This window comes from Camelina sativa, chromosome 19 (assembly GCF_030686135.1).
Source record: "Camelina sativa cultivar CO46 ecotype springtype chromosome 19, ASM3068613v1".
NCBI lineage: Eukaryota > Viridiplantae > Streptophyta > Magnoliopsida > Brassicales > Brassicaceae > Camelina > Camelina sativa.
Genome location: NC_141898.1, coordinates 8162045 through 8181953, shown reverse-complemented (window position 1 = coordinate 8181953; position 19909 = coordinate 8162045). Strand labels below are relative to the sequence as shown.

General features: G+C 38.0%; 2 protein-coding genes and 3 pseudogenes across 8 annotated transcripts; 3 read left to right on the top strand and 2 right to left on the bottom strand.

Annotated features, from left to right (window-relative positions):
• Positions 1-3712: 3712 nt before the first annotated feature.
• On the bottom strand, positions 3713-4946 carry LOC147920316 (uncharacterized; annotated as a pseudogene). The gene has a single exon (XR_015591115.1). The product of XR_015591115.1 is annotated as an uncharacterized LOC147920316 (transcript).
• Positions 4947-5439: 493 nt separating this feature from the next.
• LOC104767584 (putative inactive DNA (cytosine-5)-methyltransferase DRM3) lies at positions 5440-9112 on the top strand. The gene is given in 9 exon segments (XM_019241594.2): positions 5440-5457; positions 5459-5599; positions 5700-5796; positions 5904-6001; positions 6081-6177; positions 6681-6832; positions 7019-7118; positions 7311-7390; positions 7525-9112. Coding segments are annotated over 9 exon segments (2136 nt in total). The 3' UTR covers positions 8878-9112.
• Positions 9113-9304: 192 nt separating this feature from the next.
• Positions 9305-11086, bottom strand: LOC104765575 (uncharacterized). Of its 4 annotated transcripts, none has more exons than XM_010489301.3 (5): positions 10949-11086; positions 10582-10681; positions 10439-10483; positions 9820-9917; positions 9305-9567 (listed from the first exon to the last, which is right to left on the bottom strand). In XM_010489301.3, exons 2-5 carry the CDS (start codon positions 10633-10635, stop codon positions 9489-9491), a joined length of 276 nt encoding a protein of 91 aa, XP_010487603.1. In that variant the 5' UTR covers positions 10636-10681; positions 10949-11086; the 3' UTR covers positions 9305-9488. The 4 variants fall into 4 exon arrangements, with proteins under 4 accessions (XP_010487603.1, XP_087358194.1, XP_010487604.1 ...); XM_087502068.1 differs by having other exon boundaries at positions 10447-10483; XM_010489302.3 differs by having other exon boundaries at positions 10582-10675.
• Positions 11087-11302: 216 nt separating this feature from the next.
• On the top strand, positions 11303-13740 carry LOC104765574 (zinc finger BED domain-containing protein RICESLEEPER 1-like; annotated as a pseudogene). The gene is made up of 2 exons (XR_015590705.1): positions 11303-11411; positions 11645-13740. The product of XR_015590705.1 is annotated as a zinc finger BED domain-containing protein RICESLEEPER 1-like (transcript).
• LOC104767583 (putative F-box/kelch-repeat protein At3g17540 pseudogene) lies at positions 13726-15643 on the top strand (annotated as a pseudogene). Its single transcript, XR_015590706.1, has 2 exons — positions 13726-15123; positions 15391-15643. The product of XR_015590706.1 is annotated as a putative F-box/kelch-repeat protein At3g17540 pseudogene (transcript).
• The last annotated feature ends 4266 nt before the right edge of the window (positions 15644-19909 follow it).

Here is a 19909-nt window from a genome sequence, read left to right as displayed (position 1 = left end):
TTGAGATATAGAGCATTGATTGAGACGTGGTCAATCTTGTTAGAAAGCTAAGCCTCGGGGATTCTTATTTCTTTCTAGATTGGTGGCAAACTGCTCTCCAAATCGTGACGGCGAGCTGATAGCTAGGATTTCGAACAGGGTGCGTCAGCTTGGAAATAGGGTGATAACTTTCGATAGACACTTTGGATTAAGTTAAGATCGGCTTTTATGGAAAGATAAACCTCTGAGCTTCAGAATAATATGTATACCGGCTCTAGATTCCATCTAGATCGGTGGCAAACTGCTCTCCAAGTCGGGATGACGAGCTGAAAGCTATAGTTTCGAACAGGATGTGTCTGTTCCGGAGATAGAGTGATATTTTCCGGTAGACACTGCTGATTAAGACGAGGTCGGTCTCATTAGAAAAATAAGCCTCGGGGCTTCAAATTGATATGCATACCAGCTCTATTTTCCTTTTAGATAGGTGGAAAACTGCTCTCTAAATCGTGACGGCGAGCTGATATCTTGGCGCTAGACCATTATTGGAAGCTAAGCGATCTAGGAGAAAAGCTAGGCAGTTGGGCGACAAGTTGGGCGACATGAAGAGATAGGCGACAAGTTGGGCGACCTGGCGAGGTAGGCGACAAGTTGGACGACCTGGCGAAGTAGGCAACAAGTTGGGCGACCTGAGAAGTTGGGCGACCTGGCGACAAAGACATGCTGAATAGAACATGTAATAACTCTTAGTTCAGAGCTTGGATTCAACCAAGGTCAGATTTTACCGAATGCTGACTCTAAGGGCTATCCGTAGATAGGTTATTCGTAATTTGGTTTATGGTACTTTATCGGGAAATCGATCCTGAAGGCTGATTGGTGCGATGAAGATGGATCTGTGTTTCAACAGATTGTGTATGCTGCAGAGAAACGGCGATATCTTTCGGCAGACATGTCCGATCAACATGAAACCGGTTTCTATGGAAAGTTGATTCTTGGGGCGTTCTATGGATAGGTTATGCATAACTTCATTCGTCGAACTCAGTCGGGAAACCGATCCCGAGGCGGGCTGGTCGAAAACAAACAGATCTGTGTTTGAAGGATAGAGTATGTTGCAGAGAAACTGCGATATCTCTCAGAAGAGGGCTCAGATTGAAACGAAATTGGGTTCCACGGAAAGCTATTGTTTGAGGCAATTCGTAGATAGGTTACCTGTCTTCCATTTCGTCCGGAGCTGCCGGGAATTCGCCTTGAGAGGTGGCGGTTCGGATAGTTGAACTTGATCTTCTGGTTTGTTTTAGTTTTGGTGGTAGAGAGAAAAAACGTAGAACTCTTGTGTAAGGGTCCCCACAGACGGCACCAATTGTAGAAACTGAGTTTCACACAATGAATTTGTTTGAGTGGAGAACAAATTCACTTAAGGTCTCTCTCTAAAAACTGGATTAAAGCTAGAATATAAAGAGGGGTTATGATTTTTGAAGAAGAAGGTAGGATTTCTCTCAAGAACAATGAAGAAGTAGGGTTTTTGTATTAATTGATGGATGCATACAATGAGGGGGTATCCCTCTATTTATATGAATGCATTGATTACAAGATAAGTCTATTTTCCTTAAATCTCGAATTGAAGATATGGTAAATTTCCTCTTCTGATGATCAGATCGGGCTTAGGGGTGGTCTTTGAAGTCGGTCGAGTAACTTCGTCGGGCTTCTGCTTATAGGCCCGTTTAGCTGGCCCAAAAGGGAGTTTCTCAGTTTAATTGATGTGTAAGATTATTCGGTTTAGGTCGGTATGTTGTGGGTGCTAAATCCTGCACCAATATACATGTGAGTAAGAGTCTAAGACTAAGTTGCCGAAACAGAAAGAATTAAGAAGTATGCGCTGATGAGTAGGGAATGTGTGACTAATGAGTATGTTGGTCCTAAGGTCATCCTATTATTAATTGAAAAATATTTAGAGGGTGAATGCTTATATTCATCCCATCCTTTCTCAGCCAATCAAAATCTTGTATCTAATATTTTATTTTAAAAAAATCAAAATTAAATTAAAAACAAAACAAATTGAGAAAATAAATTCTATATACTTTTAATTAAGGAAAGTTAAATATTAGATTGATTTAGACTTTACAATTAAAATGAGGTTATATATCGGTTTGGATTTATAAATGAAGTGGTTAGAGTTTAGATTTTACAATTAAAACGAAATTATATGTCGGTTTGGGTTTACAAATGAAGTGGTTAGGGTTTAGATTTTACAATTAAAATAAAATTATATATTGGTTTGGATTTACAAATGAGGTGGTTAGGATTTAAATTTTACAATTAGAACGAAATTATATGTCGGTTTGGATTTACAAATGAAATGGTTGGGGTTTAGATTTTAAATAAGAATGAAATTATATATTGGTTTGGGTTTATAAACGGTTTAAATTTTTAATTTTTTAATTATATATACAGATTTTATTTTTTTATTTTATAAGAGAATGAATGGAGTGATTATAAACGCAAGTATTGTTCTTATTAATTTACCCAAAACAAAACCATGTTAAATCCAAACAAACCATTATTTCTTCGATAATGTCGATCTTAAATGCGTGACACAAGAGACTCACATGTGGATAAATGGACGTCTACGTACCCACAAGAAGGTTTCTTTTATCGGTCAAGGCCGTATCGGTATCAATTAAACTTAAAATTACTTACTACATGCATGAAAAGCATTTATTTTAACTTATATTGAACAGATTATATATTAAAACTAAGGACTCTAGTCCCCACGACCATACATAGTCGCCACGTTTGGACACATGGCTAGAACAAAATCGATATGAATTTTCTAAGTTCACTGTATAATAATTCTTTAGACCTTTTTTATTGCAGCGAATAAAATGTTAGTTATATATCTAAAAATTTGAGCAAAAAAAAACACAAGTTCAAACACTCGTCGGCAAATACTTGACGACAGCAATAATGACAACGTAGGTGGAGTGGAGAAACGATTGACGAGCCCTTGCCATATCTTCACGTTGATCTCTTCAAAATATGTAAAATGGTTATACGCAGGCACATATATTATACACATACACACACTCATAGAATGTCTACTTAAGTTCGATATCTTCATTGTAAAATGAAAATTCAAAACTTAAGAAATTTATTTATTTGCCAATACTGTACATTGAAATTAAATATTTAATGACATTCGATGATAACATATTAAATTGGGATAGATGCCACCAATTAGTTTTACTAAACACAGTTGGATGCATTACATTATGTTTAAATTTACTATGTATTTTATTACGTACTTAGGTGAATACAATGCTAAAGTGCTTGCATAACACAATTTTTGAATTTTATTATGAAGAATTTTCTTTTGCCAAAGAAACCTAATATTAGAGAAAAAAAAAAACTCTTATGATAACAGTATATATATCTTAAAATATCCTCATTATAAAATGGAAATTAACTAGTTAAAATAATTTATTGGTTGCAAACACATTTTAAATGGAATTCAATAAAAATAAATATTGAATGGATCCTAAAAAACTTATTGACTAGGGTTGGGATTGGATGCTTAATATTAAAAAGTTAATTTCTATTCAACAATGTGTTGATACTATAACTATATTTGTTAAACATGTTTCTAATCTTCTTTGTGTGCAATATGCAAGGAAGAATAAATAAATTTACTTAAAAACCATCCAGTATCAAAGTTTGGGAGTAGCAACATCCATCAAAATTTAACAACATTTTCTTTTTTTTTAGTCGTCAAAATTTTTATTATCAATGAAGACAAAAGTCTGAACCAAAAAAACAGAGCCTAAAACTTACAAAAAACAGAGCATAAAGCTTAAAAACCGAGAGGAACAATCCTCAACTCAAAGAAACAGGTAAAACATTTAAAAAGAACAAATCACCCATGCTTTTCCCCTTCAATACGTGAATGCAGCCACGCTGGACCTCCGATGGCAAGATAGGATCTGAATCGTCCATCCCGTGTAACACTTTTAGCAATATCTCTTGCAATTGAATTTGATTTTGGTGACGCAATCTTGAAAACCACTTTATGAAAACCCAAAAGTAAGCCATGAATCCTCTCAAGATAAGAATGATAACGAGGCCAATTTAGAGGATCTGTTACTGCCTCAATTGCTGCTGCACAATCAGACCATAACTCAATATCTTCCAAGTGTAAATCTTGCAAATTTTGTAAAGCCCAGACAAAACACCTTAACTCTGCAGCTATTCGATTAGAAGAAGGTAAAAAGACTTCCCTTGCGTGAAAAACTGCATCGCCATTGTGATTTCGTACAATCCAAGAACCACCACACATACACACTTCATTAATCCAAGAAGCATGAACATTGCATTTTAACACGTTTAATGGTGGTCTAAGCCATCTCACTTCAGCTCTAGGCAAACGATGAGCCTGCACAAAAGAACTAGACGTTTCCTGCATTAACCTATTCCATATTCCTGATTCTGAAACCGCATGATCTACTAAAACATTTAAAATCACCATGTTTTCCTGCATAAACAGATTCATTCCTATTTTTCCAGATACCCCAAAGCAACCATGGAATTGCCAATTGCAGATTAGTAGATACTTCATCACTCTTCATCAGTTCTAGTAAAAACTCCAAATTACCAGCTAACGATTCTGAGAATCCCTGAACAGGTAAAGGAATGTTTGAAATTTGCCATACCGTACGAGCTGGAGAACATAGGAAGAGAACATGGCTAATCGATTCTGTAGCATTATGACAAAGTGAACAACTCATATTTGGATTTAACCCATGCGCATGAAGACATTCTGAAATTGCCAAAGCACCAGATAATGCACGCCATAAAAACATCTTGATCTTTGGAGTAACAACATTTTCTTTATTTAATTAAATGCTAATTATTTAGATATTTGAACCCTAGCTAATTAAAATGCTAAAATTGTAAAGTTACCAAATTTGTCGGGCTGTGCAGTTCACGCGCCGCTATACATTGCAATCAACTTCTTTACTCCTTAGCTTTCTTCCTCCGGACTTCGACTCGATCGGCTGAGACGCGGACCACCGCACAGGCATGCACCTTCTTCTTCCTCACCGACTACGGTTACTCTTTCTCTATATCGGTCCCCTTCTGTCGCAATCTCTGGATTTTGTGTGCAATCTGGCTTTTACTATAAAAGTGTCACTCGTTTGTTCACTTCGAGGAGTGTTCTATTTTTTGGGGTTTTTACGAATTGATTGATTTCATCTTCTCCCTTACCGTTTATAGTAGAATCATCAATGGCCAAGAAAAGAAGCTGCTCAGTTAAGGTGATAATGACACAATTTTGCTTTGGGTAATTGCAGGAGATAATTTCTATCTTGCTTTGAACTTTGTGGACTATAAATGGTATGGAATTTGGCTACTTTAAGAGTGTCTTCTTTTTTTTTTTTTTTTGGGATCACACTTTTTTATATATGTTGCATGTTTTTCATAAGTTTGTGGAATCTTGCAGGGTGATTTGCGTAGAGGAAACGGTGGTGGAGGTTCCTCTAATCATGAAAGGAATAGGCAGACACTGTTTCCCAAACCTGAGACCTTGGATTTTGACTTGTCCTGCGACACCTCTTACCCTCAGCAGCAGGTTGGTGTATGTTTTAGCTTTTTCATATCTAAGAGGATAACAGGTAATGAAACAATCAGTGGCTTAGGAAGGTTCTTATTTTTCTCTACTTGATGCGCAGGACAATGCTGCTAGTTCTTCTGGTAGTCAAGTGAAATCATTGCTGACTGAGATGGGATTTTGCCCAACTCTTGTTCAGAAAGCAATTGATGAAAACGGTATTCGAAAATTTCCTGTAGAAAACGTGTTCTTATAAAAGGCTTGTGTGAATGCTAACTTTCATTTAGGGGATATGATTACTGAGGTTACCTTTTCACATATCCAGGTGAAGATGATTTTGAATTGTTGTTAGAGATTCTCACTAAGAGTACTGTGACAGAACATCCTGGACCCAGCCATCATGGTCTAATGGAACCCAAACCGGTAAGCACATACTGTTGATGCACTAGTCTTGCATTTCCTTCTGTGCAATTTCTTTATGTTTCTTGCTTTTGTCTGACAGGAGCCTGATATTGAATACGAAACCGATGGTAGAAGGATAGCATTACTAGCAATGAAGTTTCCAGAAAATCTAGTTGACCTTGCATTGGATAGGCTTGGTAATGTATTTACAATGACTTTGGCTTTCCCTTTATACTTTCAAACATCTTACAATGGTTGCAGCCATTTATTTCAGTGCTAGCTTCATTGTTTCGGTTTAAGATATTCGCATTTGTTTCAGTGCTAGCTTCATTGTTTAGGTTACGTTTTTGAGTGGCTAGAAGTCGTGTACATTTCAAAATGGACCAATTTTTTCAATATTGCAAGATTTTTTTTGTCTTTTGGTTGATTAACGTCTCTTCATACTGGAACTTCTAATCATTTGATATATAAAAACAGACATAACTGAGGAGACTTATACGTCTTATTATGACGCCAAAATGTATTTCTGAGAAGAGAAATAACATCTATGAAGCTGTTGTTTAATAATGCTTAAAGCGGAAACTCATCGCATGTGACGTTATGCTATTCAAAGCTATACAGAAACTTAACATGCAGAAAGCAGCTATCATATGGCCTGTCACCAAAGTCTTTCTTCATGATTGTCTTTTCTGCGTGATAGGTAAAGACGCGCCAGTCGATGAGATGGTGGACTTCATTGCTGCTGCTCAATTAGCTGAAAAGTTTGCGGAGGAATCCGAAGACTCACTTGATGGTGCTGAAATAAATGAAGAAGATGAAAATGTCGATGAAGTTACTGCTCGGGGACCTGAGGTATGTGGTGCTTTGAACTTTGGCTGTTGATTTTCTTTTCAATGTGTTATTCGTACTGTATGTCCTTTTGTTGGTTCGCCTTAGTAGATTCCAGTTTCCACTACCTGTCTTTTGTCTTCATTCTGTATATTTCATGTTGTTGTTACCTTTATTATCTCTAACCTTTGTTTTTTGCTTTACATTCAGGTTCCCAATGAACTATTGTTTGAAACAATGGACAAGACTTTGCATTTAATGGAAATGGGATTCTCTAACGATGAAATTTCATTGGCAATTGAGAAGATAGGTGAGCAACTTAGGCACTTATGTGTTCAATCCATGACGACTATTATATGTTTGAAGAAACAATACAGACATCAAACATATCTTGGTAATGCAGTTAGGGGTGATTATGATAATTTTAAGGTGAAAAATTATATCATTTGTTTTGCAGCCCGTCCTGTTGCACTGATAAATAATCTATTTTACGCCTCTTCAGGTACAAAAGGTCGGATGTCTGACCTTGCTGAGTCCATTGTTACTGGTGAATTTCCTAGTGACCGTGAAGATATAGAAAAGGTATGTTCATTCTAATATTTCGAAGTAATATTTTCTCGCCCTCAAATAATTCACCAAAACCATCTCATTCCCTTCTATTAATTGAACTAAGATATTGTTGGAGTTTTACTTAGTGATATTTGGTGTCACTGTAGAAAGTTTCAGCGGCTCCTGCAGTGAATCGTACATGTCTTTCAAAGAGTTGGAGATTTATTGGTGTTGATGGGGGTTCGTCGACTGGCACTGCTAATATAAAACCAGATCCTGGTATTGACTCTTATCCTTTCCCTGCCACTGCCAATGCGGGAGAGACCTCAAAGGGTAAACGACCAAAAGATGAGGATGAGAATGAGAATGCCTACCCCGATGAATGCACTGACTACGATGACAGAGGGAAACGGTTAAGACCCGAATATATGGGAGACTCAAGCTCGTTTATGGAAATCCCATGGATGCAAGATGAGTCAAAAGAGGACACATATGAATTTCCTAGAGTAATGCAGCCACGTTTGTCCCAGAGTCTTGGCCCAAATGTAGCCAAACGACCTTATTTCTTCTATGGAAACTTAGGTGAATTATCTCCTGGCTGGTGGTCGAAGATCTCGTCTTTCATGTTTGGAATTCACCCAGAACATGTAGATACTCGGTTGTGTTCGCCCCTCCGTAGGACAGAAGGGTACCTGCACAATCTTCCCATTCAAAACCGGTTCAATATCCTCCCAAAACCTCGGTTGACTATACAAGACGCTATGCCACTAATGAAGAGTTGGTGGCCACAATGGGATATCAGAAAGCATCTGAATGGCGGCTCGTGTACTAGGACAAAAGATGTTACTCTTCTCTGTGAACGAATTGGACGCCGTATAGCTGAATGCAGGGGAAAGCCTACTCAACAAGACCAGACTCTAATACTTCGACATTGTCACACCTCAAATCTCATATGGATTGCTCCAAACATCCTCTCACCTGTGGAACCTGATCATATGGAGTGCATTATGGGATATCCAGCAAACCACACAAACATCGGTGGTGGAAGATTGGCGGAAAGATTAAAGTTGTTTGATTACTGCTTCCAAACAGACACATTGGGCTACCATCTCTCTGTACTCAAGGCTATGTTTCCTGAAGGATTAACAGTTTTATCACTCTTTAGCGGGATTGGTGGTGCAGAAATTGCGTTGAACCGTCTTGGAATCCATCTAAAAGGCGTAGTCTCGGTAGAGTCCTGTGGATTGAGCCGTAACATACTGAAAAGATGGTGGCAGACTTCAGGACAAACCGGAGAGCTTGTACAGATTGAAGACATCAAGAACTTAACGACAAACAAGCTGGAGAATTTGGTGCAGAGGTTTGAGGGATTTGACTTTATCATTTGCCAGAACCCATCAACACCTCCTGATCTCTCTAAAGAAACCTCAAGAAGAGAAGCTTCTGAGTTTGATTACTCGTTGTTCAATGAGTTTGTCCGTATCTTGAAACGTGTGAGAGATATGATGGAGTTAAGTTGATGACTTGTCTGCATCTTTCTTTTCTAAAGACTTCCATGGTTTGAATCTATTAGAGAACTGTTCTTTTGTAAAAAAAAAAACGATGCTTAAATGTTCTTCCATAATCCGCATAGAACGTGGGTTTGTTCTTTTTATTTTATAGCTATGCTACTTTTTGGAGAGATAAGCAGTGAATCATGTATGTCAATGTTGTATTCTGCTCACATTTATGTAATATATTAGCCCTTTTTCTGAATTCGCTTTGAGTTGCGCAATGTTAGTTTCTTGCAATTATACTCTCTTTTTTTGTGTGTGCAAATCATATTCATTCTCAGTCGAAAGGGTTATTTTTAGACTCATTTGGTCAAACTAAATTGTTTATGATCGGAAGTGTCTAATATATATAATATAAACTATAATCGAAACCAGAGTCGATCAACTTTATGAATTGACTTGAAGTAGATAACCATTTGAATGATTGCATACCAAAATTATCAATGTTTGGTCACAGACGCTAGTCGATGAAGTCTTTTATTAAAGCCAACTTAGTTGCATTATTACCCTACAAGCCTTGAACCAAAGAGATAGAGAGAGAGCGAAAGAGCACAAAGGGAGCCTGCAACCAGACTGCATCAGGATCTCTGGCTAACCTTGCCTCCTGTCAGCTTTGCCGACTCAAACAACATATGATTGATAAGTCCCCGCGCAGCACTGCCAAATACCATATCAGAGAATTTTGAGTCATTTCAAACTTACATTTATATATCCAAGAGTATTTTGTAGTAATATGATCTCGAGCAGCTGTGTGTGTGTGTGTGTGTGTGTGTGTTTGTGTGAAACATCATCTTTTTGCAATACATGCCTCAACGAACAAGTTGTACATTTGATCTAATCAGTAATCACAAGGTTCTCTACTAGTATATAACATTCACCAAAGATTGGAGAAAAACAAAAAAAACTTACTCATCTTTAAGCTTCTGAATCTTCTCAGGGTCTGTCTCATTCATATATTTCTTAAACTGTTGCCTCACCATACCAACCACTAGCTCAGTGTTGTGTTGCTGCACAACACAAACGAGTAAACAGAACAAAGTTCAGCTCCTATATCTCCTCCAATAAGAAAAGCACAAATCTCTTTCTCGTGGAATCAAAACACAAGTGCTGATAATATATCAGTCTCGACCTTTGGTGGTTGCATCATATCAAACTGTATTCTTGTATAAAGACCTCAAGTGGGTCAAGAGAATCAACTCTAAAAAGTGTCAATAGACGCGAGTTCTTGGGCGTAGCCTCAAAGACAAAGTATCCTGACTGGCTGACTCTAAACTAAAAATTCTCTACCTTTCTGCTCTGAGTTACTAGAGACTAAAAAGACAAAACATCAGGTAAAGAACAGTGATAGATTTCAACCGGCATCTATATAAACTCGATTTAGTTTCAAAGCCCTAAAAATGAAATCATTGTATCCAAAACACTATGCTACAAACAAGAATGGCAATCAAAACCAAACACAATCCCATTGAAAACAACATAGTATCTCTGAGTCTGACAAAGCAGGTTCATATTTAGTTGTAAATCTCACCTGCTTACCAATAAATTTAGCTCTACGAAGACACTCTCGGTACAACTGCCCATTAAAAAAAGAGACGAATAGATCAGTGAAATAGCAACAAAGAAAGAAAAAAAAACAAATCACAGGTTAAAAATGAGGACATTGGTACTGACCCTAACCACATTGTTAGCGAGTTCAGGAGGCAGAGAAGTTTGCAGAGACGGCATTTTCACAAAGAGATCTCTTGAGCTTCTTTAATCACAGTATCTTTTCCTATCACGTTAACACAAAATATCGCAACTATGGATCAGAAGAGTCGATGAAATACACACAATTGAAAACCCTAAAACCCCTTAAGCTACAATCCGGCAGCCATTAAAATACCAAATCTGATACTCAGTTAGGATCGTAAACACGAAATGGAGAAGGCAAAGATATTGGATTAAAGAGAGGAAATAGATAAAAGCATCAATACAACAAGATCAAACCATATAGAGAGCGAAAGGAAAGAGATAGAAAGACAACAAGATCGAGACTTACCGGAGAACAGACCGGACGGCAAAATTTCGAGCTTGAGAGAGACGGAGACAAGCACTCAGTTTCAACGGTGACTGCTTCCTCCGGTTTAAGACTTCAGGTAAAAACTTACATAAACGACATCGTTACGTTTTTATTTACAAAAGGCCCAAACAAATAAAGGCCCATTTATATATTCCAAGTAAAATATTTGAAACAATCTCATCCGTCCATTGTTCGCGTTAATAACCGTAGATGTAATCAGAGGGTAATAAAATATCCTACGTGGATATACTCATCCGTAGCATTTCCCGCCAAAACTAATATATAGCTTCAGACCCCTACTAGCCCTCTAACTCTAAACATCGAAAACTGGAATCGTCACTTTAATTCGAAAAAACCCTAATTCTCTCTCACTTCGTCTCCCCCAAAAAAAAAAAAAAAGTTGCTATGGACTATGGTGATCTCGCTTCCGGCTCCGGTTCAGGTCCTAATTTCTTCTCCATATAGCTAAATTCTGAATCTTTTCTATGTATTCGATCCCAATTTCTAGGGTTTTATCCTAAGTCTCTGTCCCCTTTGTTCTGTAACTTTCCATTGTTGGGTTATGTCTGTTCGCATATATAAGAGTCGTTTGTTTCACTGCTTATTATGTGTTCTTAAGTGACGCTGAACTGTATAGTGATACTCTTAACATTGTTGCATCATGGTGATTTTTAGATGTGAAAAAGAAACGAAAGCTGGAAGATTCTGTTGATGATGAGGTTGATTCTTCTTCTCCGCTGGAGGAAGAGAGACGTCGTTATAGATCTATGGCCAAAGTTGCTATGGGGTTAATCCTTCAGTTCAGAACTCATTCATTGCTGAGTCGATCCATACCGTCTGCCCGGAGTTCTCTCTCGACACATCTAAACTCAAGAGCGCGGTTCTAGAGATGCATGAAGAAGGTAAAGAGAAGGTCAAGAAAATGCCGAATGATGGAGAAGGGAAACTAACACTCTGTTATGAATGGTTTGTACTTGGGGATTGGACAAGTGATGCCATTGATGGACCTATTTTGAACGAGGATTTCATCGGTATCAGCGCCTATTTCGCTGATGAGAACTGGAAGATGAATAAATGGGTGTTGGGGTACCATCCTCGTGCGTCTCTGCGTGTGAAGGACATTTATGTTGATTCTATTAAGAATGTTATCTTGGATTATGGGATTGAGAGCAAGGTCTCGACTCTTCTTATGCCTAACTATAGTGATCTTGGTGTTGAAGCGTTCGATGATTTTAGGAGATGGATTGAAGAGAGAGGGAAGAGTGAGATCCATCCTCGAGTTTTCCTCATCTATTGCTGTTCTGACATTTTCCGGTTAATGGTTGATGATGTTTTCAAGGACATTAGCATATGGCTGATGGATCGTGTTCGGATGTTGTTTCGTTGGGGAAGAATGGCACCGAAGAATTGGGATGTGACGTTGTGTAATCTGCAAAAAGCTGTGAATGTTTTCGAAGAGGATGAGGATTACGAGAATTGTGAACAACCAACTGATGAGGAATGGATAACGATTAAAACTTTTTGCAAACTCGCGGGTTGCATTTACAAAGTTGCAAAGGAGCTTTTTGATGGAGAGTATCCAACGTCTAATGTCTACTTCCACCTTCTTGCGGAGCTGAAGTTTATGCTGAAGGAAGAGCTTAAGAACGGTGGTAGTGATTACTTCCTCAGCAAAGCAAAGGTGATATTGGAGAGGTTTGTTAAGTACTGGAATGATATGTTCCTTGTTTTGGCAACTGCTTCTGTTTTAGACCCTCGTTTCAAGACGAAGTATCTTGAGTTTTACTGCTCAAAGAAGGAACTCAATGAGGAAGGCTCAAAAGCTGAAACTGTTTTGGACTATTTACGCAATCTATATGCTCGATATGCAGCTGGTGATATCAGTCCACTACCAAAATGTCCGGATGCTTCAGTGAAGCCAAAATCCCTGAGTTTGTTTAAGTTTCTCTTCGGCGTAGAAGCAGAAGAAGAAGAGGAAGAAAAAGAGGATGAAAAAGAGGAGGAGAAGAAGCCTAATGGATACAAGGACTTTGTTTTGTTTCAAGAATTTCTCAAGTTTGAAGGATCTTCAAGGGAGTTTCAAGAATCAGAACTTGATTCTTATCTCAAAGAACCAATTATGGAGTGGAAAAAAGAGTTCAATGCACTAGACTGGTGGAGAGAAAAGAACGCAAAGTACCCGATCCTCTCTAGAGTAGCTCGTGACATCCTCTCCATTCCAATCTCTCGTGGCACATCGCACCGTGCTTATGTTGCTGACAAGAGAGAGTGTCCTGAGTTTATTGTCTCCATGGAGGATAAACTTGTGAACGCCATAATGTGCAGCGAGAGCTGGCCACGATTTTGATATGGCCAATATTGGGAAGAACATTAAATGCTATGCCCTTGATGAATACTCAATACCACTGTTATTCAGTAAGTAGATTAGATGTGAAGTTTCTTGACCAAATCCTTGTTATGGGTCACCAAAGTAAAGGTTCGAACCTGAGTTTCATGTTGCGTGTTCCTTGATCTTTTCTAATGAGAACTATGCTTTATCATTTCAGGCTATGTTAATTTCGTGGAATGGCTCCTCGCATTTGACCTTTCACTCAGTCGGTCCTTTGTTTCAAAGACTATTTTTCTTCGCATGTGACTTCTCTGTCCTTTTGTTTCAAAGACTATTATTATGAAAGATTGATTAGATTTGAACTTGATGTTGTTGGGTTTGGTGTTTTTGTCTTATTGGATTTGATGACCTCTAAGCTCTAATCAAAATCACATGTATAATCGATAACCTATTATTATTGTTGGGTATTGGTTTTTTGGTATTATTTGTCAACATCTTATCCTAAGAAATTTAGTAATGTTATTGCTTTTGGTAAAAAAAAAAACTCACCGGCAAATAAAAGGAAACGCTGTCGTTTGTTCACTTATGAACCTATTATATTGGGCTAAACGCTGTCGTTTCCCCATTTCCCACCTTTTCTTCCTCGAGATCAAAAAAATCACCGAAGAGACGATGATGATGATTACTGATCTTCCACACGATTTGGAATCGGAAATACTCTCTAGGGTTCCGGCGAAGTCTTTAGCGAAATTGAAGACTACTTGTAAACGATGGTACGCTTTGTTCAGAGATCCGAGATTCGTAAAACAGAACTTGGATAAAGCCGCGAGGGAAATGATCTTACTGATGAATCGTAGGGTTCACTCAATCAGCGTCAATCTCAATGGGATTCGCAACAGCGTTGATCCATCTGTGGAGGTTTCAGGCAAACTCAGCAGGGTGAAGGATTTGAAAATATTTAACATCTTTCACTGCGACGGTTTGTTATTATGCACCACAAATGAGAACACTCGGCTCGTTGTTTGGAACCCCTGTACCGGTCAAACCAGGTCGATCAAACCCAGGAATCGTTACCGGCATAACGGTTCCTATACTCTCGGATATGTAAACAGCAAATCTTCTTGCAACAGCCATAACTACAAAATCTTGAGGATTTGCCGTTACTACGACCACGATCAGAAACTCCGGGTTGAGTTTGAGATCTTTGATTTTGGCTCTGCTTCTTGGAAGGTTATCGATGATGGCATCACCTGTGATATATTTTATTTTGGCGTGTCTTTGAATGGAAACACTTACTGGGTTGGTGAAGAGAAAGAAACAGATTTGTTCTTGATGAGTTTTGATTTCACAGCAGAGAGACTTGTGCGTCTTCCTCTTTCGTATCAGAGTTTTGATTACGATGATATCGCGGTTCTATCATCTGTTAGAGAAGAAAAGATCTCCTTGTTGAAGCAGAATTTTCATATGCTTTCAACAGAGATAAAGATATGGGTGACCAATAAGTTTGATGAGGCCAAAGACTTGTCATGGAGGCAGTTTTTAGTGATTGATTTTTAGTAAATTCATGTTACCAACTCGGATGAGTGTGCTAAGTTTCTTGTTGGACGAGGAGAATAAAGTGGCAGTGTGTGGTAATAGAGACATGGAAGATGAAGATAAGACCAGAGTCTACATTGTTGGGGTGGATTTGTATAAAGAAGTCTACAAAGACGTTACAAAGGAATTGATCATTAAGTGGCCACGTCTCGTCAGTTATGTTCCAAGTTTGGTTAACATTTAGAAAAACACACACCCCAAAGGCAAAAAGAAAACGAAAGCAAAGAAGGTAAACTCAAATGTATTACCTTAGTTGAATTGGATTCTTATAACAGAGCATTTCTGATATAGAGAAATTAAAACTAAAGCATATGAGCCTCTATGATTCATTCCCTGTTTTTCACTCTTACAATATAATTGCTTACTACATAGCACATAAAGATAGTGTTCTTGTCATGCAAACCTGAGAGCTTTAGATATGTACATATCGTTACTGTATCTGGTTTCGGGTTAGCATTCTCTTTAAATTGATCTCTATTTGTGATTTGTTATACAGTCACGGACTGGAGGCCAATTAACTTCGTAAGGAGCCTTAACGCATTCCAAGTGAAACTCAAAGCCAACGCATATCCAAATTTGTAGTGAAGTAATGGAAGATTGAATCACTTCAACATATGTTAAGAGCTCTGTAAGTCTTACTTCGGCTATGAAAAGTAAATCAAATACAATACGGAAGAATATAGTGAAAGAATGACAGAGATCACAATGCATAAATGAAAGTTTCTACTGAATGAATCTCATTCAGATCATTTGACTTTGAGGATACATTCCCTAATCAGATAAATGCGAAAGAATATAGTGAAAACACCCACATTCACCGCTATGGAATATGCTTTAAGGTTTCTAACAGAATGACAGAGATCACAATGCATGCATAAATGAAAGTTTCTACTGAATGAATCTCAATTTTAAAGACAAAAACAAAAAGTCTACTCTGAGAAGTTTGAAATCTGTTTCTTGTAGCATTAATGTCACGTCTTGTGACTAACTCGTCCTTGGTTCTGAAGAATCCACAGTGCACTTCCTTTAGTAATTTCAGAACATTGGTCAATTCTAGTGAAATCATGGAGTTTCTAGTTCTTAGGAAAGATTTTCAGTTATTGACATGATTTATCTTACAGATATAATAATAGTCTTCATCGAGTAAACCCTTTGAGCTGAGAATCCGGGAGAACTAATAAAAGAAATTGCTAGAGAGAGACAAACACAAATCAAGCAATTTGAGAAACCAAGCGCGAGAAAGCCCTAAACTAGATCAGCAAGAAATTGACTATTGTACCCTCTCTCTATATACAAATTTTTAAACCTAATTTCTATTGCAGTCGTGTCGCTGTCTTCACTCAGGTATTCATACGAGAAATCATAAGATACATAAACTATGGTGTTGGCTGATCTTCCACTTGAGCTATGCGATGCAGGCCGTATTGTCTTCGTATATGACCGTTGCTTTCTTATCGTCGATCATGCCACAATCTGTCCTGATATGTTGAGTCATTGACCTCAACCAAACACACTCACGTCCGGCTTCATGAATTGCTAAGATCTTCGCATGATTAGACGAAGTGGCCACAATACTTTGCTTCATAGAGCGCCACGAGATTGCTGTACCACCGTGTGTAAAAACATAACCGGTTTGAGACCTTGAGTTGTGTGGATCCAATAAGTAACCTACATCAGCAAGACCAACTAAACCTTCTTTGTTATAGTTAGTATAAAACAAACCCAAATCTGTCGTTTCTTGTAGGTAACGCAATATATGTTTGATACCGTTCCAATGCCTTTGGGTCGGACAAGAACTAAATCTTGCTAGGAGGTTCACTGCAAAACTTCTGTCTGGTCTAGTGTGGCTAGCCAAGAACATTAACGCTCCTATAGCACTGAGGTATGGCACTTCAGGACCGAGAAATTCTTTATCGTCCTTCTTTGGACCAAATGGATCTTTATCCAAGTCAAGGCTCCTCACAACCATTGGGCTGGTCAATGGGTGAGCTTGGTCCATATTAAACCTCTTGAGTACCTTTTCAGTATATGCCATTTGATGCACAAGGATTCCATTATCTATGTACTCAAGTTGCAATCCCAAACAGAACTTAGTCTTACATAGGTCTTTCATTTCAAATTCTTTCTTTAGATATTCTACTGTTTGGGCAATTTCACCAGAGGTCCCAAGGATGTTTAAATCATCCACATACACTGCTATTATTATAAACCCTTTGTTTGCAAACTTCTTTATAAATATACATGGACTGATTGGGTCATTCTTATAGCCTTCTTTAGCTAAGTACTCACTTAATCGATTGTACCACATTCGACCACTTTGTTTCAGTCCATAAAGGGATTTGTTCAGCCTTATGCAGTATTGTTCTCGAGAACCACTCTTATCTTTGAGCTCAAAACCCTATGGTAATCTTATATAAATTTCATTTTCCAATGGACCATATAAATATGCGGTTACAACATCCATTAACCGCAAATCCAGTTTTTCTCTTATAGCCAGACTTATTAGATATCTAAAAGTCGTTGCATCCATCACAGGGGAGTATGTCTCCTCATAATCTATTCCTGGTCTTTGAGAGAATCCTTGTGCTACAAGTCGTGCCTTATATCTCACGATTTCATTATTCTCATTTCTCTTTCTTACAAAGACCCACTTATGTCCAACTGGCTTTCTATCGAATGGTGTCCTTAAGATCGGACCAAACACATTCCTCTTCTTTAAAGATTTTAACTCTACGTCAATGGCTTCTTTCCATTTTAGCCAATCTTTACTTTGAGTGCACTCTAATATAGACGTGGGTTCATGATCCTCATTTATCTCAAGTGCTACCTTATATGCAAATACTTCATCAATGTTGACATTCTTACGGTTCCATTTTATTCCAGACATGATATAATTGATTGAGATCTCATTATTATCAATACCTTCAGGTCCTTGAGGTTCAGCGTCCCAAACCTCATTTGATACCTTAGGATTTGCCGTGGCCATGTCTATAATTTTCTTAACCTCGGTTTGTTTTGCACCTTTCTTAGATTTTCGAGGGTTCTTATCTTTGGAACCTAACGGTCTACCTCGTTTCAAACGAGCCTTAGACTCTATAGCAACTTGATTATTGTGTTCCTTCTGAACATCAATACGTACTGGTGCATTACAAGCTGGTATGTACGATTTTGTTACTCTCTTTGGGTCAGCAAAGGAATATGGCAATTGAATAGCTAGCTTTTGCAAATGTATAATCTTTTGGACCTCTGCATCACATGCTAGAGTCCGAGGATCTTGCCAATTTAAGGATGTTTGATTCCATGATATCTCTTTGACCAGCTTGTTATTCTCTCCACCCAACAAAGGAAATTCGGATTCAGCAAACTGACAATCCGCGTATCTGGCCTTAAATAAATCACCCGTAGTTGGCTCAAGATACTTAATAATGGTGGGAGAATCATATCCAACATATATTCCCATCCTCCTTTGAGGTCCCATCTTTATTTTATGTGATGATGCAATCGGTACATAAACGGCACACCCGAATATTTTAGATGGGATATGTCTGGCTCATGACCCGTTAATAATTGGGATGGCGAATATTTATTCTCACTAGATGGCCTGATGCGTATAAACTTTGTTGCATGTATTACTGCGTGTCCCCAAGCCGATACAGGAAGCTTCGACCTTAGGAGTAATGGTCGAGCAATCAATTGGATCCGTTTAATGAAGGATTCAGCTAATCCATTTTGTGTATGGACATGTTCCACAGGGTGTTCCACACTTCCCCCCATGGATATACAACATTCATTAAACGCTTGAGATGTAAATTCACCAACATTATCTAGACCTATAGTCTTAAGTGGAAAATCTCTTTAATTACTTTTCCTGGTGATGGCCTTATAATGAGTTTCCTTTGTGTACATGCTACACACATGAGATTTTAGGAATAACTCTTCTCTCTTTAAGAGTGTGGCCTTTTGAATTTAATATCAGCATACGCATCATGTTAGAACCCGGATGGCCAAGACGGTCATGCCATAAAGTGAATTGTTCATTGATTATCTTGTTCATTGCCAAATTAGCCTCTATCATATTAATCTTGGCATGGTAAAAACCAGTAAATAATGCGGGTATAGTCTCTTAGGATTTTCTTATATCCTTGGGTGATTTCAATAATGTATAGGAATTCTTGGTTTCCTTAACCCTTAGTTTCAACATGTAAACCATTCAAACGAATGTCTTTTTAAACTCAATATGCTCATTTTGAGCTGGGTGAATATAAGGCATCACTTAGTTCAAGATGTGTGTCTGGCCGTAGCCTTCAATAAAACTTGTTATACCCGCTATTTTGCTAATATTGGCATTTTTCAAAATGAGATTATGCAAAATATCTCTTATCATTCAAAATTGTGTGGCTTGATCCACTATCCACCACAATTATATTCTTGTCCTCAGCCATTTCTCAATATGGACAAGAATTATGTTTTTTAGCCATAAAAGCATAACAAATGCATATTTAAAGGTAATAATATAATTGAATTTAAACCAAAATCATAATTCAATAAAATTCAAAGCATAAAACATAGAAATTAAATCAAGACAATTTTAAATTTAATTATCCTCTCCTAGACAATCTGAAGTCTTATAATCCAATTGGTCATCATTCTCATGGTTGAAATCTTCTTCACCATTGAGATGAAACAAGTTAGTTTCTGGATTCCTTTTCAAACTCTCTTAATAGAGATCAACAAGGTGCTTAGGAGTTATGCATGTCTTTACCCAGTGGTTCTCCATACCACATCTATGGCAAGTGGGCTTGGTCTTATATTGCGGTTTAAATTGCCCGCGGCCTTTACCCTGACCCTGGCCGAAGCAGAATCGGTTTCCACGGCCTTGACCACCAAAATTGTGTCCTTGATAGGTCCCACGACCAGGACCACCACGTCCACTTCTCCCATGGCCACGGCCACACTTTTCCTTATGGACATAGTTAGGCTCTTTAGTCTCTTTTGGCTCTTTAGGGTTCTTTAGG

Excerpts from the sequence above, each read along its gene's own strand:
- LOC104765575 (XM_010489301.3), bottom strand. The coding sequence starts at position 10,635 with ATGCCGTCTCTGCAAACTTCTCTGCCTCCTGAACTCGCTAACAATGTG. Across the intron at positions 9,918-10,438 it reads CTAAATTTATTGGTAAGCAG|CAACACAACACTGAGCTAGT; the intron begins GTGAGATTTACA and ends TGTGTTGTGCAG. Across the intron at positions 9,568-9,819 it reads ATTCAGAAGCTTAAAGATGA|TGCTGCGCGGGGACTTATCA; the intron begins GTAAGTTTTTTT and ends GGTATTTGGCAG.